Source organism: Bos javanicus, chromosome 2, assembly GCF_032452875.1.
Source record: "Bos javanicus breed banteng chromosome 2, ARS-OSU_banteng_1.0, whole genome shotgun sequence".
Classification (NCBI taxonomy): Eukaryota; Metazoa; Chordata; class Mammalia; order Artiodactyla; family Bovidae; genus Bos; species Bos javanicus.
In genome coordinates, this window is record NC_083869.1 from 106,467,297 (window position 1) to 106,490,486 (window position 23,190).

General features: G+C 50.2%; 1 protein-coding gene across 2 annotated transcripts in view; it reads left to right on the forward strand.

Moving 5' to 3' along the window:
• PNKD (PNKD metallo-beta-lactamase domain containing) overlaps nucleotides 1–23,190 on the forward strand; it is a 72,876-nt gene that overhangs the window by 39,853 nt on the left and 9,833 nt on the right. The window contains exon 1 of one of the 2 annotated variants that reach the window (XM_061384693.1): nucleotides 9,966–10,369. The exons of the other annotated variant lie outside the window; for it this stretch is intronic. Within the exon in view, the coding sequence (XP_061240677.1) occupies nucleotides 10,209–10,369 (161 nt within the window). The 5' untranslated portion in view covers nucleotides 9,966–10,208. Of the gene's footprint in view, nucleotides 1–9,965; nucleotides 10,370–23,190 lie in introns of those variants that run through there. 2 annotated transcript variants of the gene reach the window in all.

Genomic DNA, 23,190 nt, shown 5'->3' on the forward strand with positions numbered 1-23,190 from the left:
TCCCTTATCTACAGATAACATCCTTATAGACATGGGTGTGTTGTGAGTGTGTGTCTGTGTATGCAGTGGCAGGCATGCTGTTACTATTCTCTAAGTGACAAGCTATGTAAAGGTGGTGGAGGCTACTCAGAACTGAAAGGGCTTGGGGTATTCCAGAAACTTCCAGGAGAGCTGTGTGCCTGAAGAGCGGGGAGCACTGGGCATGGCCTAAGAGGAGGCTGACTGAGGTCATGAGCAAGGCCTGGTCTGCAGAACCTCCGGGGCCTTGTTAAGGATTTGGAGTTTCACTGTATAGGAAAGCCACTGACCGGTTTTGAGTAGGGGAAGGACATGATCTGTGCTATATTTTAAGAAAATCCCCTGGTTCTGAGCAGAGGATGGGATGAGTGGTCAGTTCAGAGCTGTCTCAGTCAGTAGATGAAAGGTAGGCCTTCACCTCTAAAGGGTCAGTACACCCCACCTACAGTCACCTGCCCGAAATCCATGTGTCTTCTCTGGCCTCGTTTGGCTAGCTCCCTTCCATCTGCCCCCCACACCCATCCACCCTCCTCCCCACTGGGCTCAGGGCTGGCCTGGGTGGACATGGCAGGGAGCCCTTTGACCTCCAACCTCAGCTAGGTTTGGCCAGTGGAGAGCCCCACAGGAGAGGGGTGGCCAGGAGCCAGTGGAGCTGGGATATTTGTTCTTCCTCCCAAAGAGTCACCAAGGACTGGCTTATTCCACAACCAAAGGTCACAGCAGCAGTCAGGTGGCCCTGTCCCAGCAATTCTCTCCCTCCAAGTCCCATAACTGCTCCCTACCTCGCCTGTCAGGCCTACAGGCGGTGACAGCCCCACTGCCCCTAGCCCTGGAGAGCCGCATGTCCCCTGCCTGTCGCCTGTAAAGTAGTCCTTCCATAAAGCTCTCCTCTGGTTACCAGTTTGAGGAAGTCATCTGTTTCCTGGCTGAATCTGACCTAACCACCCCCTACCTTACTCCCTACCCCAACTGGCAACATGGCATCAGTGGATAGAGCTTGGACTCGCTCTCTAAGTCACTTCAGTTGTGTCCGGCTCTGTGTGACCCCATAGACGGCAGCCCACCAGGCTCCCCCGTCCCTGGGACTCTCCAGGCAAGAACACTGGAGTGGGTTGCCATTTCCTTCTCCAATGCATGAAAGTGAAAAGTGAAAGTGAAGTCGCTCAGTCGTGTCCGACTTTTAGTGACCCCATGGACTGCAGCCCACCAGGCTCCTCCGTCCATGGGATTCTCCAGGCAAGAGTACTGGAGTAGGGTGCCATTGCCTTCTCCAAGTGCTTGGACTCTGGGGTCAATAAAACCAGGACCGGATCTGACTCTGTCACTTATGAGCTCTGTGATGAGGTACTCCACAGACTCTCTGAGCCAGGGCGTTCACCTTAATTGAGGATACGGCTAGGGTGATTAAATAATACATGTGAAGACTTGTATGTACATGTCTAGGGCTTAAAGGACAATCAAACTCGCTGGTTCTAGTCTTCCTTGCCCTGTACCCAAGGAAACACTTAGGCCTCTGTGATACTAGGTGCTAGGTGCTAGATGAGGGGCAGACCAGGAAGCACAGGGCATCATTTCTGCCCACAAGGAAGCCACGGTGGCACCCCGCACCACCACCCCTGAGCTGGACTCCCCATAGTTCAAAGTGGAAAGCAATAAGGCTTACATTTCAAACTATTCATTTCTTTTTGACTACCAGGTGGCAGGCAGTTTTCCAGAGTCTGGAGGAAGAGTAGTGACCAGGCACTGCAAAGAGTTATGGTGATCACAGGGGCTTCAAAGAGGATGTCGGACTTTCAAGGAACTGTTAGTCAAAGGTGGGGGCATCTCAGTCTCTCTGGGCTTGAACTCTCCTTCAGGAAGGGCCTCCTCCCTTCCTCCTCCTGGGAGAACCTGCAAAACTTCCCAGACCAAGAGAACCTGGCCCTTAATTGGTTGCAGTTATCCTGGAAAGCTTTAGATCATATCCAGTGTGCTGGGGCAGAAGGTGAGCCTTAAAGGATTTCTCCAGGTGGTGGGCAGGGGGAAGGGGGCAAAAGTATAGGAAAATGACTGCTGCAGGCTGCCTGAAAGCCAGGGACATGGAAGGGAGCGGCATGAGCACAGAACCCTGGAGAACTGGGTTGAGACTGTATTGCTAAACCAAGTCAAGTGAATGTAATGCTGTAGATACTGGCTTTGAGCAGGAGGCAGATCTGATTCAGACCTGGGCTTTCAAAGCCTATGTCTGATAACCTATGTAAAGTCGACAGGGGCGGGAGGTAACCACAACGGACCATGTGTTGGGGCTCAGGGCCCAAATTCGGGTGATGACGGAGCACTCACAGGGACCAGACCTTGATGTTGCAAGAATGATACAAGGTGCAATAACTTCAACGAACGTTTAGTGAGTACCCACAACAAGCTTGGCACTACATCCTTTACTTGGGTGATTATGCTGCTGCTGCTGCTAAGTCACTTCAGTCGTGTCCAACTCTGTGCGACCCCATAGACGGCAGCCCACCAGGCGCCCCCGTCCCTGGGATTCTCCAGGCAAGAACACTGGACTGGGTTGCCATTTCCTTCTCCAACGCATGAAAGTGAAAAGTGAAAGGGAAGTCGCTCAGTCGTGTCCGACTCTAGCGACCCCATGGACTGCAGCCTACCAGGCTCCTCCGTCCATGGGATTTTCTAGGCAAAAGTACTGGAGTGGGGTGCCATTGCCTTCTCCGAGGGTAATTATAGTTAATCATTAATAAATACTTGGTGCAAACTATCTGTTCTTTTTACAGAGGAGACTGAGCCCTTCCCATCCCCTCGCCCTGCCCCACCACACCTGGAGATGACCAGAAAGAGGATGGGCCTTTAGGTTTGGAACTAGAGGGGGAAGCTGGAGTGGACACTTCTCTTTGGGAGTGATGAGTGATAGCAAGTGATTGAAGTCAGGGGAAGCAGTAAATGTGAGGGATGACAGCAGAAGGGGAAGCTGTAGGGGGTGTGAGAAGGGAACCAGAGGACACACACGTTGATAAAGGAACTGTACTCCAATTTAAAAAAAGAACAAGGCACAGTCATGACCACTGGAAATTTATTTCATTGCTTAAATACTGTTCCACACATCATGGGACACATGTTTTCGATCGGAAAGCAGAGCCTTGTTAGAATTCTTTTTTATTCATCATATTATTTATTTGGCTGCGCCTGGTCTTAGTTGTGGCGTGTGGAATCTATAGTTGTGACGTTCAAACTCTTAGTTGCAGCATGTGGGATCTAGTTCCCTGATCGGGCATCTCTGAACCTGGGCCCCTGCACTGGGAGTTAGAGTCTTAGCCGCTGGATCACTAGGGAAATCTTAGAATCCTTTTTTTTTTGATAAATAAAATATGTTTTATTTCTTCACACACACACAAAAAGACCCAGAGGACACCGTGACATGGAAGCTGAAGGCTCTGCTCAGAGGTTAAGTGACAAGGACAGAACAGTGACAAATTTGTTGGAGGTTCCTGTGGTCAGAGTCAAATTAGGATTGAATGATGAGGGCAGAGGCTCAGGAGAGGGACCTAGGAATTGATGGGATGTGAAAATGAGGCAGCAAGGAGGACTACTTTCTTTGTTTTAATAAAATAATACTTTTTAATTAAAGTAGTAATTCCTTCTTATCATAGAAGTTTAGAAAATATTTTTAAAGTGTAAAAAAGAAAACAAGTGATACCCTATTAGTCAATCAATTAAAGATCATCATTATAGCATTTTGAATATTTTTCCATGCATTTTTGTTTATAGCCATCATATCAATTACACAAAATTTCTACAGTTTTGTATCTTGTTTCCCCTCCCCTCCATTTTAGATTAAAATGTAAAATTTATCCATAGTGCTAGTTTGGGTGTTTTGGCTGCAAGTATCAAAAAAAAAAAAAATTAGAAGTGGCTTAGACAGTAACAACAATATTTATCTCACATAACAAGAAATTCAGGGGCTAATCCAGACAGGTTAATTCAGGGGCTCGGTACTGTCTTCAAGGACGCTAGTTCCATCCACACTTTTGCTCTGCCATCTTTAGCTGTTGGAATTGCCTCTTGGGCTGCTCCCTCATAGACCTAAAACGGCTGCCATAGTTCCAGGCATCACAGGCAGGCAATAGCATCCCAGAAAAAGAAAAGAGCAGAGCCCTATTATATTCTGTTTTGACAACTATGAAAGGCCTATTTGGCTCAGATGATAAAGAACCTACCTGCAATGTGGGAGACCTGGGTTCGATCCCTGGGTCGGGAAGATCCCCTGGAAAAGGAATGGCAATCCACTCCAGTGTTCTTGCCTGGAAAATCCCAGGGACAGAGAAGCCTAGGGGACTACAGTCCATGGGATCGCAAAGAGTCAGACATGACTGAGCAACTAACACCTTCACTTTCCAGCCTATTTCCCTCCCCATCTCAGCCTGGAGCAAATCACCGTGTGACCTGGAGGGACTGACTTGGTATTTCGGTGCCCATGTTTTATCTATGCTAATGGGAATTATATCCATGTTTGATTCATAGGGTTGTCACGAGAACTGACAGTTAAACTCTGTAAAGCACTTACAATAGTGCCTGGCACATGATTTGTGCTATATAAATATTTGCTATTATTATCTAATGGCAAGAACTGTCTCATATTCCAGAGTCTAACCAATCACTTGGCAGGGCCACGAGAGCAGCAGTTGGCTTGGACCAGTCGGGAGGAGGGGCTCACATGGGAGCCCTAGCTGTTCACAGGCTCAACAGGGGTTAACAAGGAAAGCAGGGAGGGTTGGAGAATGGGTATCAATCAAGAAGCAGGATCAACGACACCGGTACTGTTTTTTAAAAACGATGTTTATTGACATGAACTCTGTTCTGTTTGTGTGTATTCTGTTCTTTAAAAAAAACTTTTTATTTTGAAATTATTTCAGGCTTAGAAAACATTTGCAAAAAAATACAAGGTGGTCCCATACACCTGCCACCTAGCTTCCCTAAATGTTCACTTCTTACTTTTAACTACAGTGTTAGAGTCAAAACCAGGAAATTAACATTGATACAAATCTAAAAACCTCTCTACAGTCATTATTCAAATTTTGGCAGTTGTCCCCCAGTGTTCTTTTTCTGGTCCAGGATCCAATCCAGGATCAATCATACCGCGGGTTCTAACTATAAACGCCATTTTAGGGACTTCTTTGGTGGTCCAGTGGCTAAGAATCCAGCCTCCCAGTGCAGGGGACCGGGCTTCTATCCCTGGTCAGGGAACTAGATTCCACATGCCACAACTTAAAAAAAACAAAAGACCCTGCATGCCACAACTAAGACCTGGAACAGCCACATAAATAAATAAATAATAATAATAATAAAAGAAAAGTAATGACATGCACATCATCTTTAAACGAAATAGAATAAAAAATAAACATTTTAAAGCTGCACAGAGGTTCATAGAACCTCAACTCTTCCCTTACTGCCTGACTTCTTGGCTATTTACAGCCTCACCATTGTGTACATTGGGGGCAGATCTTTTGCAGGTTGCTAAAAAGGAATTATTGAGTCAAAGGATGTATATTTTTTAAAACCTTGATGCATATTGGAATTGTTGTCTGGAAAATTGTACAAGTTGATACCCAATCTGTATGAATCATACAATTCATACCAATGTATGAATACTCAATGTATGAAGCTTTTGACAGAGTGGATCACAACAAACTGTGGAAAATTCTGAAAGAGGTAGGAATGCCAGACCACCTTACCTGCCTCCTGAGAAACCTGAATACAGGGCAAGAAGCAACAGTTAGACCCGGACATGGAACAACAGACTCGTTCCAAATGGGAAAGGAGTATGTTAAGGCTGTATATTGTCACCCTGCTTATTTAACTTCTGTGCAGAGTACATCATGCGAAATGCCACGCTGGATGAATCCCAAGCTGGAATCAAGATTGCCAGGAGAAATATCAACAACCTCAGATATGCAGATAATACCACTTTAATGGCATAAATTGAAGAGGAACTAGAGAGCCTCTTGATGAGGGAGAAAGAGGAGACTGAAAAAGCTGGTTTAAAACTCACCATTCAAAAAACTAAGATCATGACATCCAGTCACATCACTTCATGTCAAGTAAATGGGGGAAAAGTGGAAACAGTGACAGATTTTATTTTCTTGGGTTCCAAAATCACTGCTGATAGTGACTGCAGCCATGAAAGACGCTTACCCCTTGGAAAGAAAGCTATGACAAACCTAGACAGCATGATAAAAAGTATCACTTTGCCGGCAAAAGTTTATCTACTCAAAGCTATGGTTTTTCCAGTAGTCATGTACAGATGGGAGACTTAGACCATAAAGATGGCTGAGTGCCAAGGAATTTATGCTTTTGAATTGTGGTGCTGGAGAAAACTGTTCATTTCTTGGACAGCAAGGAGATCAAACCAGTCCATCCTAAAGGAAATCAACCCTGAATATTCACTGGAAGGACTGATGCTGAAACTGATGCTCCAATACTTTGGCTACCTGATACGAAGAGCTGACTCATTGCAAAAGACCCCGATGCTGGGAAAGATTGAGGGAAGGAGGAGCAGGGGGTGACAGAGGATGAGATGGTTGGATGGAATCACCGACTCAATGGACTTGAGTTTGAGCAAACTCTGGGTGATTGTGAAGGACAAGGAAGCCTGGAGTGCTGCAGTCCATGGGTCGCAAAGAGTTGGACAGGACTGAGCGACTGAACAACTACTGGGCTGGGCTGACTTCCAGCTGTGAGTGGATCCAGGTCGCCTCTATGTGTCTTTGACTCTCCTTAGTCCAGCATCGGACTACCCGGAATGTTCTCACGGTGAAAGTTGTGGCTAGAGTCTAAGTTAACCGTTACAGCATATTTAAGACCTCTTTTGTATCATGTCTGCTAACATTCCATTGGCAAAAGCAAGTCACAAGACCAAGTCCAACATCAGTGGTGTGGGAGAAGTATATTTCACCTCCATGGGAATGCTGTGTAGTCACACGGTGAAATGTATATTTTCAGGGAGAGATGAAGAATTGAGAACCAAAATGCAATCTATTAATACCACACACAAGGAGAGAGCCTTTCAGGAAACTAGGTTGTGTTAAGATAAAGGCAGAACATAAATTAGATATGGACCCAAGGTCAAGGCCAGATTTTGGTTTGTTTTTTTTTTTTTGGTTCCACTACATGGCTTGTAGGATCTTAACCAGGGATTGAACCCTGCTCTGTGCAGTAGAAGTTCAGAGTCCCAAACACTGGAAAGTGAAAGTTGCTCAGTCATGTCCAACTGTTTGCGACCCCAAGGACTATACTGTCCATGGAATTCTCCAGGCCTGAATACTGGAGTGGGTAGCCTTTCCCTTCTCCAGGGTATCTTCCCAACCCAGGGATCGAACTCAGGTCTCCTGCATTGCAGGCGGCTTCTTTACCAACTGAGCCACCAGGGAAGCCAACCACTAGACTGCTAGGGAATTCCCAAGGGAAGTTTTTAAAGCAAGGAGATACTTGAGTTTGCTTATAAAGTGAGAAAAAGTGGAGGCCAGGAGAAATACTGCTTGACGATATGAATAAGAAGAGCTAATAGCATTTCCTCTAAAAATTTCGTATGTAAGTCGCAAAATTTGTAGAAGGCTGGCTGGGCAGGGAAATTACTTCCTCTAAGAAGCATATTGGCTGAAAGCAAAGGAACTGGAGCTGGGCCTGAGGTTTTCAATAATAACTGTGGATAATGAGAGGAGATCTCAGCAAAATAAAAGCTCTGCCAAGCGCAGGCTGATCTTCATCTTAGCAGTGCCCCCCAAGCCAAATGTCTGCAAGCAGTGAGGTATTACCGGGTATAAAGTGCAGGACAGGGTGAATAATGAAGCATCGATCTGGCTAGGGCAAAAGATTCTCATGGGAGAGGTGTGTATGTGCTCAGTGGTGAGGTTGTGTCCAGCTGTTTGCAGCCCCATGGATTGTAGCTTGTCAGGCTCCTCTGTCCATGAAATACCGGAGTGGGTTCCCATTTTCTACTTCAAGGGATCTTGCTAACCCAGAGATTGAACCAATGTCTCTTTAGTCTCCTGCATTAGCAGGTGGATTCTTTACCACTAATGCCACCTGAGGTGAAACCAAAGCGGATTTGGAGTGAATATTGAACGTCTTCCAGGATAGTTCAAGAGGGGAAGGTAGTTTCCTGGCCCTGTGTGAATTCTCCAAAACACCCACTCTCACTGCTTATCCCCAGCTTTGTCCAGCTCCCTGCATTTCATAAAATGTATGTTGGATGATTAGCTACAATCTTGTAAATGTGTGTGTAGCATGAGATAGATTTAGCCTTCAATCATTTCTGTATCTGCAATCTCATGCTTGAGCCTGCATTTCCTGTTTCAGATGTCAGGGACTGTGTTTTGATTTCTCAATATCATGCCTGGCACAGCCATACCTGCAGAAAGGTGTGTTCACAGTGACTTTTGACCAGGCTCCATAATTCTTCACTTTGCATGTATAGACACGGACTTAGAGACACACAAGTTCCCTTGGCCCAGAAGGGCCTTCTACAAACTAGCTTGTTAGTGTTCTCAGCCCTGCCTCTTTTGCAGCGTACACAGGGGTTTAATTCATTTCGATCTGATTCTTGTTTATTGGGAGCCCTTTATGTGCCAGGCACTGAGAAGAAGCTGAACTATGGGTATGGAGACAGGAAGGGAGAAGGCTATAGTTCTGACCTTTAAGATAAGAGAAACTTAACTGTCTGGAGTTACAGAATGAAACCCAGGATTGGGTGTTGGGATTATAATTCAGTTTGGGGATAATTTAACATGTATCTTGGCTTTTTCTTCAGAGGTGGGTGAGGAGTGAGGCCTCCAATTCATTGTGCATAATGAGCCTATACCTGGATGCTCTCCACACTCGGAACTCAATCTTTAGATCCAGTGATCTACTCAGAGTACATCAGAGGGAAAGAGAAAATGTGTGGTTTGGGGGTCAGGTTATTCAGCCTCTCTCAAGCCAGAGCACAGGCAGAGGCAAAGAAACAGAAGAAAACAAGAGCCCTGCCTCCCCCACTCCCTCCCCAACCATCTTCCTGCAGGAGAGATCACTGCCTTCACTGTTTGCAGATTTCCTTCCCTCCCTCTGCAGGGCTAAGGCTAGGGTTGCAGCTGGAAGAAGTCCAGCCCCAGTTCCAGTTTGCCCAAATTTATAAAGATCACCATGCCAGTCTTTACATTTTCTTCCAGCCCACTGATCGTAACCTCTGGAACTCATCTGGAAGGCAGTATGGTGGGGGTGGAGGGGTCAGTGATGTGGAAATCCCACCGGGTTGGGCTATTTTGGGTCCTATTCCTGTTTCTGCCATCATTTTTGTATAATCTTGGTGGAATCACTCCCTCTCAGCCTCTGGGATGTCTTATCATTCAGGGCATGGCTTACATTTCACTTGCTCAGGGAAGCCCTTCCACACCTAAATTGGCCCTCTCTGACCTCCATAAACCACAGTGTTATAATCACACAGCAGGTAGGTATGTATGTGTATATATACACACATGTGTATATGTATATGTGTGTATATATACACACATGTGTATATGTAAGTATAGTAAGTGCATAGATAATTGTTTGCTTATTTGGTTTGTTTCTCCGAGAGATTCTAGGCTCCAGGAATGCCGAGAATGTGTGTCTTTGACCCTTGCATCCTCAGATCCTGGCACGGAGCCTGGCACAAAGGAGGACACAGAAAATTCGTTTAGTTAATGAATAAATGAATGAACGGCAGCTGACCTACGTTATCCCCCAGGTTCCTTTCAGCTGAAAAAGTTTATGAGGCTAAGGTTTCCTGCCAAGAAGACGTCCCCAGGACCTCTCCCAGAGCTCCCTAATGGAGCAAGGTGGGGTGTAGGGCCGAGCAACGGGCTCTGGCAGTTGTACACCGGGATTAGCGCAGGTCGGATGCTGGCTCCGGCGCGGCCCCGCCTTCCGGCCGGCCAGCCCGGGGCGGGGCCAGGCCGCCTCCAGCCGGGTGGCATTCGGGGAGTCGACAGTACCCAGGGTGGCGAGTGGGCGGGTTCGAACTCGAGTCAATGGCGGGGCGGGGCCAGAACGCCCCCAGTCTCCCCGCCGGCTGGTGCAGGGGGCGGGACCCCAAGCCCTCAGGTTCCCCACGTGGGGGCCTGGGCCGAGCCGTCGCCTAGCAACGCCCCGCCCCGCCCCCTGGGCCGCGGGCGCCTGCCCCCAGCATGGCCTGGCGAGGCTGGCCTGCGTCGTGGTTGTGGGTCGCCAGCTGCGGGCTGCTGCTCCTAGTCTTCGTCCTGCTCTTGAGCCCCCGCAGTTGCCGAGCGCGGCGGACCCTCCGCGGCCTGTTCATGGCGCGTAGCAAGAGGCTGCTCTTCCGAATCGGGTTCGTGCGGGGCTCCGGCGGGCTGCGGGGATCGGGAAAGCTGGCGTGCTGGAAAAGGGACTAGAGGAGGGGTGCTGGGGGAGGGCTTAGGGGTTCTGACAGGGCTAGGGCTGGGGGATGCAGGGCCGGAGCTAAGAACGATCAAAGAGGCAGGCTAGAGAAGCTACTGATTTGGCGAGGGGGCGGCGAGGGCTGACGAAGTGAAGAAACTGGGGGTGAGTGGAAAATTGGGTTGGGCTGGGGAAAGCAGTTTGCTGGGGGAAGCAAGCCGGGGTAGCCAGAGAAGGGGGCTTTGAGAGGACCTCTAGAGAAAAGAGCCAGATGAGGGGTTGGAGAAAAGGGAGCTGGAAAAAGAGAACAGGTGCAGGATCCCGGGCTCCCCCCACTCCCCAAGTTCCCTCCGGTGGGCAGGTGCTGGAGAGAAGGAATGTCAGACGACTGAGTCTCACCTGAAACCGCTAACTCTTTCCGTGTGTCCCTGGTCCTCTCCCCATCACTCAGCTTCCCACCACCCAATGCAAGCACTTCTGTCCCAAGCGGGATTCCCCACTCCCACTCTGTAGGTCAGTCTGTCCCTTTCCTTGACATCCCTGTCTCCCCCACCGCCCTTGTCATAAGCCCCAGCCTGTGAAATCCGACCCTAATCACTCAGCCTGACTTGTTGAAGGTTCACTGACCTCCAGTGACTTATTCCTTTCTGACCTCCACCCCTTACCCCAGTCTTCACTCTTCTCTTACCCCTACTTCTCCTGACAGGACGGAGTAAGGATGGTAACCAGCCCTGTTCTGCCTTATAGGCAGTAAGAATCAGGGTAAGAGTCACAAGAGGAAGGCTTCCTAGGGTCTCCATCCCCTTCCCAGGACCAGCAGGGCCAGGGGGCAGGCCCTCAGACCACACTTGAAGGCCAGTGATGTTGGCCTAGGAACTGTGGGAGCCCTGGCCCAAGGCCAGGTTCAGGCGAGAGCTGAAGCTGGGGAATTTCCTGAGTTTCAGAGAAGAGGTTGTACAATTCACCCCTCCTCTCGTGATCACCCCAGATAGCCCAGAAACTTTATCCCTAGGATTATCCTCACTCAGTCTAAGACACAGAGATGTAAGGGCCCAGTGGGGGAAAAACTGAAAAAACAAGGGGTGAGGAGGAATCCTGTGTGTGTGCCTTATGGGGGCATTCACATCTCTAATAACCCACACAATGGTCACATTCTCAATAATGGTCCAGCTAAGTCACCATTGCTCTGCAAACAGCATTAAAATAATAAGATTCACAAATATTTAAATATTTACATATGTGAGATTAAAAAAATATATTGCTCCTCACAAAATTTCTGAAAATTTTATAGCTCTATTTGGGGAAAGATTTTTAAATCTATTTCTAGCTTTCAGCATCAGTAACATTGAAGTCATACAAAAAGCCAGAGAAAGTGAAAAAGTCTCCACAAGTGACTGGAATCAGAAGTCCTGAGGTCAAAAATTTCCAAGATTGCCAACTCAGAATCCGGAAGGTTTGGGTATTCCTAGAACATGGGATCTGGGTGTTTCCAAATCCTCAAACCTGGAATTGTCCGAGAGCTTCTCAGGAATTCAGTAATCCATGAGCTTTCCTGTGGCTGGATTTCAAGGTTGCCTTGGAATCAGCTCCCCAAATTTGCAGAGCAGGAGGGCGTGCCTGGAATCAGAGTCCCAGATCCTGCCTGTCCAGGATCTGGGAAACAATCAGTCCAGTCCCTCGGGGGGGGGAGGCTGCTGGCTGCTGGGAGGGACTGGGGGTGTCAGCAGGAAACTGGTCTGAGGGAAATGGGCAGGTGTTGATGCTGTGAGGGCGCCTCCAGGAAGGATGGAAAGGGAGGGGCCGGGATGGTGCATGACGTGAGGGGAGGGGCAGAGCGCATGGACACACTCCACCCTGAACTTGTGGCTGAGGACCACGAGGAGAGGGCTGTACTGGGGGGCTGGAAAGTGGACAGTGGAGATGGGAAGCTGTACTGGGAGAGGAGTCCTTGTTGATGTTATCAGTAGTAACAGTCCTCACTGGTATTTGATGTTATGAAGTGTTATATAGGGCTTTCTTCAAACATAACCACCATTGTCTTGGGATGGCGATAACTGGGCACAGCAGAGGGTCGATCTGAGCTAACCTGAGGTGGACACACGCATTCAAGACTCTGCAGGGCCTGGGAGGCAATGTGCAGTAGTTAAGCACATAGCATTGGGGTCAGATAAATCTGCTTTTGAATCCCAGCTTTATTGCTCAGTAGCTGTGTGACCTTGGACAAATAACTCCGCCTCTCTGTGCCTCAGTTGTTGGCATCTGTAAAATGGGCCTGGTGATAGTGCCTACCTCAGAGGGCTCCTATGGGGATCAAATGAAATTGTACACAGGATCTGGCTTATAGTAAGTGCTCAGGAAATGTTAGCAGTTATTCTTTCTATAGTATGGGGGATGTGGGGAGGGAAGATACATGGCATTAGGCCAGCCGTGGCTCCTTCTGGAGCTTCCTTTTTTTTTTTTGGCCACACCATGTGGCATATGGGATCTTAGTTCTCTGAGCAGGGCTCAAACCCATGCCCCCTGCAGTGGAGGCACAGTCTTAATCACTGGGCCACCAGGGAAGTCCCTCAACTTTTTTTTTTTAAGCTTCCTTACGTGCTTCTTCCCAGGTGGCTCAGTAATAAAGAATCCACCTGCCAACGCAGGAGCTGCAGGTTCAATCCCTGGGTCGGGAAGATCCCCTAGAGGAGGAAATGGCAACCCACTCCAGGATTCTTCCCCAGAAAATCCCATGGAGAGAAGAGCGTGGTAGGCTACAGTCCATGGGGGTCCCAAAGAGTCAGATGCAACTGAGTGACTGAGCACACACACATTCTTCTATTGTCTTCCAAGTGTATCCTGCTCACTTACTCTCAGGAAATCCCACATCCCTTCGTTCATTCAGTGACCCCCACCCCTCCTTACTGCCCTGGGTCAGGATTGCGGGATCACTGATAGGAGCTGTTCTCAAGGAGTCAGATAGAGGAACAGGGACCCTAATTGGCCAGAGGCACAGGGCATGATAGATTCCCCAAGAGTGACAGGGTGTGCCTGGGCAGGCTAGGATTGGGAGTGTGTGCTCCCCTCTGTGTGCCCCCTGCCTCATGCCTCAGTTTCCCTTTTGCCCCTTTGTCTTCTCAGTGGTAGTTGAGGAGGTTTGGTTAGAGAACAGGACCCTGAGCAGGGCCTGTCTGCAGAGGGAGCAGTGAATGGGGAATTAGGCTGAGTTCCTGCATGCAGGGATGGGAACCATCTTTCAGAGCTGAGAAAGTGGAAGGCAGCCAGCCTCTGAAATGGACAGTCCGGCAGACAAAACCCTCCCACCCTCCCTGACCAAGTCCCCTCTTCATTCCTAGGCATAGAAGATCTTTCTTGAATCTCCTGACCCAAGTGAAAAGCTGTCCCAGGACAAACATTGCTTGCTCCACTCCTGCAAGAGAAAAGCCCTTCTCTGGGGCCAGTGAGGACCAATGGTTTGATTTCAAAGAGAGGGCAGGAGTCCTGAGCTGAGGACCCGAGAGTGAATGGCCCACCTGCTTGTGGCCAAGGCCACACAGAGGCGGTGGGCTGGGCCATCCACAACACGGCCTTCAGGAGGGAAGCAGGGAGGGTCCTCTTCTGCAGGCCTTGGAGCCCAGGAGAGCCGCAGCACCAGCACCCATAGCGGCTCCTCTGCCGGATGTCCCCGTAGGTGTGCCCTTCCCCAGGCCGTGCTGCCTGCAGAATGGAGTCCACACCCCTCGCCCAGGCCTTTAGGGCCCTCCCACACCCCCTCCAGAGCTGCCCAATCCCACCTTCCCCAGGCCCTGTGCTCTTGCTGTAGTTCTCTCTGGGGTCTGCCAGACCTTCCTCCCTACATCAAATATTATTTCCTCAAAGCTCATCCTCAAACTATGCCCAAAATCTGAACACTCACCCCACTTCCACTGCTACAACCCTGAGCCAACCCCAGGTCGCCTCGCACCTGATCTCCTAAATTGACAGCTCCCTTCAGCCTTTGTACTCACAAGAGCACTCTCAGCAAGGCAACCAGAATCAAACCTTTAAGATTTAAGTCAGAAATGTGCCACTCCTCTGCTTAGAACCCTCCAGAATGGCTCCCTCTGGACCTGCCCATCCTCCACCTCACTGTTTTTGGTGGTTTTTTTGTATGCCCTTCACCTTGCTCGTTGGATTTCAGCCACAGGCCACTTTGCTGTTCCTCAAGCATTCTGAGATAGTCTCACCTCCAAGCTCTTTTGTCACTGTTCTCTCTCACTAGACCCTTCTTCCCCCAGATGGCCACGTGGCTGTGCCTGGCTTCCTTCAGGTCTCTGCTCAGATTTCACTGTGTTAAAAAGGCCTACCCTGACCACCCTGTATAAAAATCGCAGGGTCCCAACGCCTGCAGTCTTACTCCACAGCGTGCTCACGTGCGTGCTCAGTTGCTCAGTCACGTCCGACTCTGCAGCCCCATGGACTGCAGCCTGCCAGGCTCCTCTGTCCATGGGATTCTCCAGGCAAGAACACTGGAGTGGGTTGCCATTCCTCCTCCAGGATCTTCCCGACCCAGGGGCTGAACCTGGGTCTCCTGCATTTCCTGCATTGGCAGGCAGGTTCTTTACCTCTGAACCACCTGGGAAGCCCCTTCTCCACAGTACATATCACCATGTGACATCCTATATATCGACTTGCCTGTTGTTTACTGGCTTTCTCCCTCAATCAGAATATGAGCCAGATGAGGGAAGAAACTTCTTTCACTACTGTATCCCAGCTTCCAGAGCAGTGGCTGACACAGAGTTGCCCTCATTAAAGGGCTTTGGAGTTAATAAAAGCTTGGCCCAAATGCTATCTCCTCCACAAAGCTTGTTCAGCCTCTCCAGTCAAAGTTCATCACTGCCTCCAGACTGACCACTGGCATTGTCTGTCCTCTTAGAGCTTTCATTGTGTATTCTTGCTTGTTCCTGCATCAGGTGTTCATAGGTGTGATTTCCTCACTGAACTCCCACAGGCCAAGCCCAGGGAACAGGGCTGAATCAGGAGGGCCTGGGGTTGGGGTGAGGAGGGGACAGATGGAGGCGGGAGGGAGGGCCAAGAAACAGACCCACACCAAACAAAACCCTAGGGCCTTGGCTGGGCAGGTGGCCTGGGATTTCAGGCAAGGAGACACAAATAGTCCAGGCCTCCTGCCCAGGACTGAGATCTGACTGTGCCTCTGGTCCTCCCCGGGAGCCCTCAGGAGCCACTCCTCCTCCCCTTGGGAAAGATGCTAAAGGCTGGAGAGGGCTGCAAAGTCAGCAGAGGACCGAACCGGATGAGGGGATGGGTATGAAGATGGGGCCTGTGGTCTCCCAGTCGGGCCTGTGTCTTGACCTGTTGCAGGCACTGCCCCTCTCCTGGTCATGGGGAAGTTGTCCCCCAACCCCTCAAGGCCTTGCTGGCAGCTTCAGGAAACTCTTCACCCTCTAGGGCCTTTTTCGCTGTCTCGTTATCTTCTTCAGTTTCCTCAATTTGGGGAAAGTGCAAAACATCTCGTGGCTCAGTTTGTTCCTGAGGGGCCTCCGAGCAGGCTGTGCTCCAGCAGGACTCTGTGTCCTGGGGGAGTCCAGGTCCCTAGGCCTGCAGACAGGCATTTCCTGTTTGCTTTCATAAAGATTGCCTGTCGCTGGTCAGATGAAAAGCCTGGGAAAAGCTGGGTCCCGGGTGGAGACCGGTAGGGGAGGCAGGCAGGAGAGGAGAAGCCAAAAGCACCCCCTGACCAGAGTCCTCTCAGCCTGGGCTTGTTGTCCAGCTGGTGGAGTCTGGGGCCAGGGCCCAGCTGGGACAGGCAGCCCCCAGGCCTGTCTCAGGGCTGCCCGGGATGGCGAGACTGCTCGCGGGAGGAGGCGGGGAGAAGAAGAGCTTCATTGTGTGCTCTCCACTGTGCGCCAAGAGAAGGGGGTGGGGGGAGGGCTGTGTGTCACTCTCCCCAGCTGTCCCATGGGGCCTCCCATGGGGCCAGAGGCTCAAACTCAGATACCAGAGAAGCCACGCTCTGGTTCATTGAGGCGAGGAGTGAAAGGTATGCCTGTGGCCCCCAGTGGGGATGGCAGGTGCTTCATCCTACAGCCCTGACCCCAGGCGGAGGGCCCCCTCAGGCCCCTGCAAGGCTGCCCCAGACCGGCTACCCCCACCCCAGCCCCACCCGGTAGAGTGTTTTTTCTGTCTCCCACCTGGGTCCCAGAGGACCAATTAGGAAACTTGCTTTTCTTTTGGTGAGGTGATGGTGGGTAGTTCCGGGCCCCAGAACTGCTTTATCAGAGTCCACGAGTGGGTGGTAAACCGAAGAGGAAAAGGTCAGCATCTTCGGGTTCCACCAGCACCCCCAGATCATACTGATGCGTTCTGGCACATTCTCGCGCTGCAGGGAGTTTGAATCCCACATCAGGCCCTGCAGAGGTCCATGTCATTGTGTAAGTCACCTGAACTTTGCAGGCTCAGCTGCTCATTCAGAGGGGAAGAGCACTTGGTTTTACAGAGCAGGAAACTGAGGCTTGGGGAGTGAGTTTCTGCTTCTTACCTCAGGCAACAGAAGAAAGGGAGCTGTGAGCCCCATTACAGGGGACGGCGACATCCCAGCAAGATGGGGGGCTAGGAGATGGGAGGCAGGTTCTTCCCAGGGACTCATTCACTTTTGCATTTTCCCGTCTTTTTTTCCTAAATTCTCTTGTCCATCTGGCTTGCGCTGCTCCCTTTGGAACCATCCACCCAGTCATGGTTCAGGGCAGAGAGTGGCAGAGCCTAGACTGAAAGAGGTCTCCAGGATTCTCCACTCAAGGCATCTTCTCCTGAGAGCTGCTGGGGTCTCAGACCCTCTGCGGTCCTCAGGAAAACTGCACATGTGAGGAGGTGGTCTGGGGAGAGAGTTCACAGGGTTCAAAGGCTTGTGTCTCATAGAGACTGAAACTAGTGCTCCAGGAGTTTCCAGAGGCCAGATGCCTGGCTGTGTCTGAATACTGTAATTACCCCGACAAATATGTTTTCCCAGCAAAGGCCCTCAAAGGAATTGAGTCTGACCCCAAATAGTTCAGGCCCACTCATCTCATCCTACCTGCTTATTAGGGGTTTGCAATGGTTAAAAGTGTGAATGAACTCCAGGAACTTTACTGGCCATCCAGTGATTAAAACTCCATGCTTCCACTGCAGAGGGCGTGGGTTTGATCCCTGGTCAGGGAACCACATGCCATTAAAAAAAAAAAAAAGAAGAGTGTGGGCTCCGGGATCAGGCTGCCCAACCACTCACTGCTCTGTGATCTTGAGCAAATCCCTTTCCACCTCTCTGGGCTCCGTTGGCCTTATCTGTGAAATGGAGGAAATAATGATACCTGACTCGGGGTTGCTTGGAGGATGACAGGAGATAACCAACGAGAGGCACTGAGCCCACTGGTGGGGTCTGGGAAAGCTGAGGGAAAGGTCATTCTTATTAAAGATGAGGCCAGTGGGCTCCGGAGAGATGTTCTAACCTGTGGGGCAAAGCCAGGACTGCGGACCCGTCTTCAGACCCCCTTGCCTCAGCTCCCCCATCTCCTCCACTTTAGAGGCCCTGGGTGCAGACCCTAGGCCGGGGAAGTTGAAATTTTGTGCCCCATTGACACAGCCTCACCCAGGCCCTTGGGTCTAGATGACCTGCTTATCAGAGTACCCTGCTCTACCTTGTGGGTCCCACCAGAAGAGGGGAGGGACTTGGAAGCAGGTGGGTGAGGTGGGAAGGGAAGAGCCAGGGCAGGGGTGGCTGTAATTCGGGCCTCCGATACTCTCACTGGGCATCACAGCCTGGCCTGGGGCAAGTTAGGTGGAGCCGCAGTCAGTGCTGACAGTTCGCTTTCTATGCCCGTCACGTTTATACTTACATGCCTGGCCCTGTGCTGCCTTTCCTGCTCACTTAGCCAGGGTTTTGTGAGTCCTGGTTCTGTGCTGGGCCAGTGCTAGGGGGTTGCAGAGGAGCCACGAGAAACAGGCTGGTGACCGCCCGCCCCTTGCGGGCGCTGCATGGCACTGCATGGCTCTGATTAGGGCACCAGGTAGAAGTTGATAAGGCGCAGCCACTGCCCCGGGGCTCAGCTGCTCCTGAGCGCCCCAGATGGAGCAGGGGAAGGCAGCTTTCTACCAGGATAATCAGCCCCGGCTGATTCATGGTATTCGAAGGAGAGACGGCCTAGGCGACTATTTATATGCTAATTAGAGATACAAAGAGTAATAGAATGAGGATAGCTCAGTAGGAAAATTCAGTGGAGAAAAGAGGCTGAGTAGCTTGGTTTATGCGGAAAATCAATATAACCCGTGACACCAGGTTAGCTCTGACCACGGAGGCCGCAGGCGCCCTCTCGAATAACGGAAGGTGCCCCACCCTAGACACCTTCTCGAGTGGGTCTTAGAAGCCCAGGCATAATTAGTAAGCGTGGTGGGTTCCACGCTCCAGATGGAGACTTCAGCCAGAAGTTAAAGGGAAGAATGACATGGGGAGACCAAGCGTTGGTGAGCAAGGCCCGTAGCTTTATTTTCAACAAGGGCTTTTATACCCTAAGTTACACATAGAGGCTAATAGGGGATGCAAAGTCAGCAGTTTTTGATCTTTATCAAAAACCAGGGTTTCTTTCCTGCAAATTTATCGTATACAAATCGTTTAGGTGATTTACATCATCTTCTGGCCAGAAGGCCTATTAACATTTTATGACTCTTGACAAGGACTTATCAACAAAGACTTATTTTCTTTAAGAGTAATTATTTTAAGGTTTGGCGCCATCTTCCGAAGATAAAATTGCATTCCTATAGGGCGGATGTGTAATGGGTTTACAACAAAGGAAAGAATTTATTACCTTAAGGGTCTAAAGTTACTAACACCAAGGCCACTACTTATTTTTTCTACATATCATCTATTAATTAATACACATTCAAGGATACAATTCAGGGGGTGTGAAAACTTGGCAACAAACATTGGCTCATGAATGAAATCCTCTACTAGTCTTATTCTGACAGTTTCTAACTCTCTGAGAGGCTCTAAGCTATTTGAATATCTTAAGCTTCCCCTGCCTCTCCAGGCTGGGAGACTGTAAAGAATCATATGCATAGCTGTAGGAGTCCGGGTAAATTTGTCAGGCGAGTTAGAGAGCCATCTGAGGGGTTTGGATTTAAACACTCCTAATTGCCCAGGAACTTTATTAATTGGAGCTGTAAGTTAACTCTTTGACAGAGAGAGAGAGATGGTGGTAGGGGACAGCCCCCAGTAAAGTCAGAGTTGAGAGCACAAAGCAATAAAGTAGGCAGACTCTGGTTTTTTGGGGGGGTAGATGCTCGAGAATATCCGGGGGGACTCCTGAGGCTCGATCCCGCCTTTGCGTATGCCGAGCCTCCTTTCTCATGACCTTTGTCACGAGTGGAATGCCTCACCAGCTCCCGGCACCTGGGGTTGAGCCCAGCCCTAAAAAATGCTTGTATGTGTGTGTGTTAGTCGCTCAGTCGTGTCCAACTCTTGGTGACTGCGTGGACTGTAGTCCCCCAGGATCCTCTGTTCATGGAATTTCCCAGGCAAGAATATTGGAGTGGGGTGTCATTCCCTTCTCCAGGGCATTTTCCCAACTCAGGGATCGAACCTGGGTCTCCTGCTTGGCAGGCAGATTCTTTACCGTATGAGCCACCAGGGAAGCCGTGAAGGATGCTTTGGGTTCCTGCATGGCGCTGATTAGTAGGGACTGGGTAGTGTTCCAGTAAGTTAGAAAGGCCTGGAGGCTATTCCAGCCTGAGACCTGTGGGAGCCAGGCAGGACTGTAGTTCTGAAATTTTAATGAGCTATTTCAGGCATTCAGAAGACAGATAAAATAATACTCCCAGCTTAAGAAAGACAATGTTACAGACCCTGTGAAGCTCGGCGCCCACCTCCCCAGCCCACCTTCCCCCTCTCCTAGAGGAAACCCTACTAACCATGCTGACCATGCCTTCCCCTCGGCTGCCTTTATTCTTTTACTATTTACGTCTGCACACCAATGATGGTTTTGCTTGCTTTGGCCTTTGTTTTTTTCTCCTAGCCACACCACGCGACATGTGGGATCTTGGTTCCCTGACCAGGGATTGACCTGCACCCACTGGACCACCAGGGAAGTCCTTCTTTGGCATTTTAGGGAAATATTGTCAGGTTATCTGTTTGCTGTGGCCCATCTGTTAGCTCAGTGTTATGTTTGAGCTCTGTGCAGGCTGAGAGCTGGTAGCCTAAATCATTCACTCCCCTGACGTGTAGTTTTCGATGGTCGGAATATGTCATTATTTATTTGTCCATTGTGCTATCGATGGACATTTGGGATGTCAACTTGTTCACTCTTGGGACACGGGGTTTCCATGGGGCCATACTGGGCGGGGGACAGAGGCTTGCCTCCTCCCGGTCCACAGAGGGCCTGCCTGGGGGTTGGACACTCTCCCACCAGCCCTGGGGAGCCGCTGAAGGCTGTTGAGCAAGAACAGGATGCAGTCGAAAGTGGTGCTTTGGGAGCATGAGCATCTGCCAGTGGTTTGCAGTTTGGTTCAGTGAGTCAGAGAGCTGACTAGAGGAGGCTTTCCTTAGGGCCTCGCCAACAGTTTCTCTTTGCAGGGGTGAGCCCATGAAGGGAAATGAGAAATGGAGAGGAATTCTGTCTGAGTCACCGGGGAAAGGGTTAAATGGATGCTTGAGTTGTGAAACTAGGAGGGTGACAGCGCCTTTCCCAGAAAGAGAGGCAGCAAGGGGAAGAGCTGACAGGCATGGTTATAGACCCTGGTGATGCAGCCAGCCCGCCAGTGGAGGGGGAACGGAGCTCAGGGACTGGAGAGAAGCACGAGGAATCCTTTGTCTGCAAAGAACCAGGCCCCATGCAACCGGGTCCTCAGGCCCCTCCCCCCTGCTCTGTGCTGCGATCCAGACCTCAGGGTCACAGGGGCCACCCTGGCCAGCACAGATCTTGGGTCTGACAGCCATCCCACCACCACCTTTCTCCATCTGCAACACCTCCTCTAGTCCAGGCCCTCATCGTGTCCCTCACTGCGTGACTCCCCAGCCCCCTTCCCCTCCGCTCCAGTTCATTCTACCCTCCACACAGCAGCTGAGCAAGCTCTTAAAAAGGAAGTTAGAACATACGCTTCCCCTCTTTCAAACCCACCAGCAGTTTTCCACCCCCTCTCCATGGCCTGACCCCTGCGCACTTTGCTGACCCTTTCTCTGCCTACAGACTTCGAGGTCTCTTGGCAGCTCCTCGAATGTGCCCCACTAGTGCCTGAATAGGGATGTTGGTGCTGCGCCCCCCACAGTCAGTCAGCACCACTGGCTGCCCCATCTGTCTGTTCCCTGCTCAAGGATCGCCCTCAGAGAAGGAGCCTTTCCCAAGCACCCAGTCTACCGGGAAACCATCTTCCTTTCCCACCACAGTTAACCGCTTGCTTGTTGATTGTTTTGTTTTCCGGTTCAGTGTCTGTTGGCTGCTCCTCTCATTATGTTGGCAGGGAGCCATCTGCCTTGTTCTCTGCCTTCTGTACCTGGTCCAACACGTGCAGTAAATATTTGCTGGTTAAAGCCAATGGAAGAGCAGTGCCTGGTTTACTGCAGCTTCTTACTGCATAGTCCCTGCCCTTGTACATCTTGATCTTTGTTGGAGGACAAAGTACGTGTACTAAGTATCCAACAAGGGAAGACAGGGAATGTTTACCAGTCCCTCCCAGATTGTGCACAGCCTTGTTCTAGCAGCTGTGAAGGGTGTCCGGCTGACTTTGGGAAGGAAACAGCAGTTGCTAAACACCTTCCACCCTTCAGCCCCTGGAGAAGGCTAACATTTGTCATCTTGTTTTATGTCACTTAATCCTTACACAGTCCTGCAGGGGTAAGTCATGGTATCCCTATTTTATAGATGAGAAGTCTGATCTGTGAGACCATTGACTAGCTCAAGGTCTCAGACCAAGGACGGCCCAAGCCGTGATGAGAACCCAGAGCTTCCTGTTGCCAGGGGTACTGCGCTTCCTGTAAGCCTAAATAGGAAGAAATGAAGTCAGGAACAGGGTCTAGATGCCAGGTGGTGGCTGGGTACAGAGGCAAGGGTGATTTTCTTTTCTTCTTTATTATTTTTAAAATTTTCATTTTGAAATCATCTCAGATTTGCAAACTTTGTGCAAAGAATTCCCATATACCCCCTCACCCAGTTCTCTGAAATGTTAACATCTTCCATAACCATGGTACAGTCATCAAAACCAAGAAATTAACATCCATCCAAACTGTTACCACTCTCCAGACTCCAGTGAAATTCCGTGCATTGTCTCCCCTACGTTCCTTTTCTGGTCTACAGTCCAGTCCAGGATATGTAGGTTGGTCCAGCCAGTCCCATCCGTGCTGTGCCGAGTGTTTGTTGTCCCCGTGGCACAGCAGGCGGGAAGGCAAGAACCAGCAGCTCCCGCCAGTGCTCACCTGGTCTTGGTGCGCCTTCCCCAGGTTCTCACACGTCCTGTCCCCTTTCCTTCTTGGAAATGTCACCTCCTCAAAGAGGCCTTCCGTGACTGACCATCAGATCTAGAATAGCAGCTCTTGTCCTCCTTCTCTGTCCTTTCGCCTTGTTTATTTTGTCATCTTCTCTGGACAGTGAAAGTGAAAATGAAAGTCTCTCAGTCAAGTCCAACTCTTTGCAACCCCATGGACTACACAGTCCATGGAATTCTCCAGGCCAGAATACTGGAATGGGTAGCCTTTCCCTTTTCCAGGGGATCTTCCCAACCCAGAGATCGAAACCAGGTCTCCTGCATTGCAGGCAGATTCTTTACCAGCTGAGC